This window comes from Mastomys coucha, unplaced genomic scaffold (assembly GCF_008632895.1).
Source record: "Mastomys coucha isolate ucsf_1 unplaced genomic scaffold, UCSF_Mcou_1 pScaffold22, whole genome shotgun sequence".
Classification (NCBI taxonomy): domain Eukaryota; kingdom Metazoa; phylum Chordata; class Mammalia; order Rodentia; family Muridae; genus Mastomys; species Mastomys coucha.
Genome location: NW_022196905.1, coordinates 245,398,629 through 245,404,146, shown reverse-complemented (window position 1 = coordinate 245,404,146; position 5,518 = coordinate 245,398,629). Strand labels below are relative to the sequence as shown.

General features: G+C 47.4%; 1 protein-coding gene across 5 annotated transcripts in view; it reads right to left on the bottom strand.

The window, feature by feature from the left end:
• Positions 1-684, bottom strand: part of Nfat5 (nuclear factor of activated T cells 5) — a 79,664-nt gene extending 78,980 nt beyond the window's left edge. For 4 of the 5 annotated variants that reach the window (XM_031341336.1, XM_031341337.1, XM_031341339.1 and 1 more), the window contains exon 1: positions 306-684. In XM_031341336.1, coding sequence (XP_031197196.1) covers positions 306-378 — 73 coding nt within the window. In that variant the 5' untranslated portion in view covers positions 379-684. The remainder of the gene's footprint in view (positions 1-305) is intronic. The other variant, XM_031341340.1, reaches the window with a different exon arrangement.
• Positions 685-5,518: the final 4,834 nt, after the last annotated feature.

The following is a 5,518-nucleotide window of genomic DNA, read 5'->3' as shown; positions in this document are numbered from 1 at the left end:
GCAGGGGAAGGACTGGGCCAGCAGTCCGCCGACTGTGGCGGAGTCCGCACCCGCCGACCGGCACGCAGGTCGCGAACCTCCGGGGCCGCAGAGGACTCCGAGGCGCGCGGACCCTGAGCCCCACGCCGCCCCGCGCCGCGCTGCGCAGGGCTGGGGAGGGGGCGTCGCTCGGCAGCTCCGGGATCCCCACTGGCCCTCCGCGGCCAGCCCCGCCTGAACCGGGCCCCGACGGGGACCCCCCCGGGACTCCGTGCGCTCGCGCTCCCCGCCCCCACGCCTCACCCCCCAACCCCCATCTGACTCACCTCGCGAGTACAGGGATTTGGGCGATTCCAGGTCTAGGTCCGCGCTGAGCAATGAGATGAAGTCCGAGGGCATCGCAGCTCGACCCAGCCCGGCCCGAGGGCAGCGGGAGGGGGGGAGCGGCGGTGGCGGCGGCACCTCCTCTCCGGGATCTTCGGGCACCGAACCGGGGGCGGTGAGGCGAGGGCGGCAGCCGCTGCCTCCTCCTCCTCCTCGAGGGCAGTCACTTCCCACCCGGCCGGGCGACCAGAAGGGCGGCGGAGTGGAGAACGGCTCTGCGGAGTGGAGAACTGACTCCCGGTGAGTCCAGCGAGAGGAAGGTTCGAACGGGGAAGGGGAGAGGGAGAGCCAACGGGTCCGTCTCGGACTTCTCCTCGGCGCACACTGACGGCCGCCGCCACCGCCGCCGCCGCTGTCAGGAATCTGAGCCCCGCCCCCTCGTGAGGCACTGCGCACGCGCGGAGGGGGGATGTCCGGGAGCCCGGAAGAGCCTGGCGGCCGACGGAGGGCGGACAGGCGCGCCACGGAACAGCATCAACAAGGGCTTCGCTTCCTGCTGTCGCTGCCGCCGCGGCTGCTGATCCCGGGCTGGGAAAAGGGCCCCGCCAGCGGGGAGGGAGGAGGGAGGCGGCCTGGCTTCTGGGGCCCTGAGAAGGGAAAAGGTTTTTGCCACGACCTGGAGGCGGCGAGCCTGAGGCGGCCGGCCCTGCACCGTGGTGTACTTAGGAGGACACAGACCCTGAAGGATCTAGATGTCCGCAAGGAAGGGAAAAAGACCTCCAGAGACTTAGAGCGATCGAGGCCCGCACGCTCGAGCTCGTACAGGGGAATGGAGTTCCACGGCGTGGACAGCAACCCAGCCCTTCGGGGTTTATCGTAGCAGTTTCTGCAGTGAGCTGGCCAAGAGGCTATCAGACTCACTTTTTAAATTAAGAAAGGGCAAACCATACCTTCCTCCCCACGCCACCAGGAGTAACCAAGTTTTGTGTGTGGATTTTGTTGTTGTTGTTCTTGTTCGTGTTTTTGTTGATTTTTGTTGGCCCTCTCTGGCCTGGAACTCACTATGGAGATCGGGCTGGCCTCAAGCTCACAGAGATCATGCTTGCCTCTGCCAGGCATAGGCCACCGTGCCAGGCTATTGGTACTTTCTGATGAAAATGTTTTCCCCAGGTTACCCACCACACCACATTTACAGCGACTGCATTTATTTATTTAGACAGGTGATTTTGTTATGTAGGTCTAGCGGGCCTGCAATTCACCATGTAGATTTAGACTGGCCTCAAATCTAGGGCAGTTCTCCTGACTCAGCCTTCCAAATGCTGGGATTCTAGAAGAGTACCACCATGCCTGGCTTTGAATTTTTTAAGTTTATGTATAATGATGTTTCCGATAGTGAATGCCCGAATTTACTCCGGAGTGGAAAATAAAGACAATTTGAAAAATTGGATCATGTGAGTTCACCTGTCTCTGCGTGTGTGTGTGTGTGTGTGTGTGTGTGTGTGTGAGAGAGAGAGAGAGAGAGAGACAGAGACAGAGACAGAGACAGAGACAGACAGAGAGAGAGAGAGAGAGAGAGAGAGAGAGAGAGATGCAAACATACTCTTCCGAACAGGTTTTCACTTTTCACTGTACTAATGGAGAATGGAGGAAAAACATGAAAATGAGATGGAGAATGGAGGAAAAACATGAAAATGAGTTTTTTTGGCTGCTCTGTTCATGGGGGCTAAAAGTTTCCGTTGCAAAAGCAAATCCTCACCTACACCACAGACTGTTTCCTGACTCTAATAGACTTCTGGGAAATTTTTAATCAAGTTATTAAAATATCAATTTGATCACAGGGTGTGCATCTTGAAAAATAATTTTTAATTTTATGTGGGATTTTGATGCCAACAGCCACATGGGCAGTGTTTTTGAGGTGTTTTGATTTGTGTTAGTGTGCCTACAAAGCTGGTCACAAATCCTAAAACCCCACGGATGTATATGTATAAATCTTTAACAAAGTTCTGCCATCTCTGAATTTGGGCACTTCCCTGGGACTTGGAATGCTGGTGTTGGAGAAGAGTCTCTGCGCAAAGGAGGCCCCAGTGCAGGCATCTCTGGGGTGGGCCCTTTAGGAAGCTTAACCTACAGACCTAGAATTTACATCTGTGTTATCAGAAACCACCTATCCTTTCATCTGAACATCTGATACAGGTTGCCCAACTATCTTAGGTGAATTCTTAGTGATAATGAATGCTGTGAGCATTTTCACCTGTCAAAGGTAAGAAAGAATTTTAGAGCCACCCCCAAGACATAGCAGAGCAGAACAGGAAACTACCCTCAAATTTCTATGGCCACTGTTACTCTGTTGTAACAAGTCCCAAGGGAAGTCCCTTCATAACTGCTAAGAGACCCGCTTGTTTGATAAGAGAAGATTTAAACCTCCTATTGCCCAACACACTAAGGCCAATTGAAATCCTATAGCTTTGAGTTGAAGTAAAACATTGGTTGGTGATCTAGCCCTTCCATTAGTCACTGCATAATACATGAAGAGGAAATTACAATGTACCAGGCTGAGCCTCAGTACTGAGAAAGCGAAGTGAATCACTGAGCATATTCCTTTCGCCAAACCTATGAGATTGAAACACACTTAGGGTATAGGAAATCCCCTTTCTGACCCTAATTAACAAATCAAGAAGGGCCAAGGCCTCTTCCCCTTTCTTTCAGCCCTTCTCTGCCCTTTACTCAATTTTTTTTTCCATTATGCTTTCTTATTGATCAGATTTCCTCTGCTTAGAGAGTAGCAAAGTGAAGAGGGATCCTCCAAAGTGTGACTAAGTGTGACTTGGCTTTGACAGTTAATTCTCTACACTGGCATTCTGCAGGCCCAGGACCTACCTACCACTCCAGCAGGCCCTGCATTGAATAGTCTCTCTCTCTCTCTCTCTCTCTCTCTCTCTCTCTCTCTCTCTCTCTCTCTCTCTCTCTCTGTGTGTGTGTGTGTGTGTGTGTGTGTGTAAAATTTTTGAGACAGACTCTCTCTGTAGCCTAGGTTGGCCTACCATTCAGTATGCAGATCAAGTTGTCCTCAAACACTCAGTGATCCTCCTGTCTCAGCTACTAAATGCTGAGATTATACACATAAGCCACCATGCACAGAAAACATTGGCTATAACTAAATCCTCATTCAACAGACACATTCTTCAAAAAAAACTGTTTCAATTGAATCTTTAAGTTGTATGTATTATTATAAGCATACGTGCCTACGAGTGGGCACATTTTGAGTCAGAGGAAAACTTTGTGAGATGAGTTCTCTCCTTCCACCTTTACAGTGAGTTTCAAGGATCACTGAGCATCTCCCCAGCCCTGAAAAACTATTTAGAAGGAGAATTTTTGTGTCCATGCTTTGCAGCAAGGTAGAAACCTAGATTTACACCAAACATGTGGGCCCATACCTATAATACAAACACTTACAGCAGGAGAATCAATGTGAACTGGAGGTTACATTTGGACTACAGTTTGAGACCTCATCTCAAACAGCAATAAAAGCAAACAAACAAAGAAAAAAATAGATTTTCATTTTATTCTTTTCAATTTCAGTGATGTAACCCAAATGAACCAAGATTGGTGACTCATGCCTGTAATCTTACCACAGAGGAACTTTGAGCAAGAATATTGACAAGTTTTCAAAGATGGCTTGGGCTGTGTAGTGAGTTCGAAGCCAGCTTGAACTATGTCTCAAAAACAAAACAACAAAAGACTACTGTAACTCAGTAAAGTGTTTGCCCAGCAGGGGTGAAGCCCTGGTTTCAATTGCCAGCTCTGCAAACACTGTGTGATGACATGCACTTACAACCTTAGTAGAGGCAAAAAGAACAGAGGTTTGAGAACACCCTTGGTTATATGCCCAGTGTGACCCTAACCTAGGATACAGGAGCCCCTGTCTCAAGTAAGTAAATAAATAATGACCTGAATGCAGGGTACAGTCCTGTAACCCCAACACTCAGGAAGGGAAAGCAGGGGCATCAGAAGTGCATGGGAGCCTGTATCAAGAAGAAGAAGGAGGGGGTGAGGAGGACAAAGAGGATGAGGAGGAGGAGGAGGAAGCGGCTGTAGCTATGACAAAAACCCAGGTAGATATGGAGGTGTATGCTGTCCCTGCTTGGGAGACAAACAGGAGTTCAAGACCACACTGAACTACATGAAACTGTGCTTCAAAACAACAAAATCAAAACAGCTGGATGTGTGGTGTATATCTTTGACCCCTATGCTTGAGAGGCAAGGCAAAGCAAGCAGATCTCTGTGAGTTCTGGACTAGTCAAGACTGCATATTGAGACCTTGTCTCCAAAAAAAATTTTTTTTGATCATTATATACTTTGTAAATTAAACATGAGTTCTGATTCTCATAGTATTTCCCTGGGTGTTCATTAATGTCTCAATTCCATTCCCTTTTATCTATAATTCATATAATGATATATTTTAGACACAACTCACTGATAGTACTTCTTCATAAAATAGCGAAGAAAAGCAAGAACGACAAAAATTAAATCATTTAAACATCTAAAATGTGGAAATTGCTTCTTGTAAAAAAAAAATCACAATAGGTTCATGGAACAAAATGTACAGATCTGGCAGTGTGTATAGCTCTTTTATATTACATCCCAATCAAATATCGTATTCCCTAGTCATACGGTAATTTCACCAGAGCTCAGATTCACTCCAAGCTGTACAGATTACATAACAGAGTGGCAGTTTTTATATCAGCAGTGCATTCTTTAACCCCTCCTGAACCTGCTTAGGCACTTGTATGAACAGGGTGGCCGGATCTACTGTAAATGAAAGGGGTTCAGATATCAACCACTGAAAAGAAATTTAAAAGACTCATATAGAACAGAAGAATGTGTTGTCACAAGACCTATAGAACCATTGCCCTTGTAATACAATTAAGGCTGCTAAAATGATTTTAGTCACACGTATATTGTAAGGAACCTGGTTAAACAAAACCTGAAAGGAAATATTCCAGAGCAATGTAAGTAATCAGCCAAAGAAAGTTTGGACCGCAGATTCTTTTTGCCCCGCCCTGAGAACACTCCTTTATAGTAATAAAAGAGAGTCGATAGTGGTGGGAAATAGTAATGACCTCATTGTGCTGAAATTCTAATTAAATTTATATTTGGTTATGTTTATGTGTCAGTATCACACTGAAAACATGTTCTAGCAAATATTCCTGAAGGC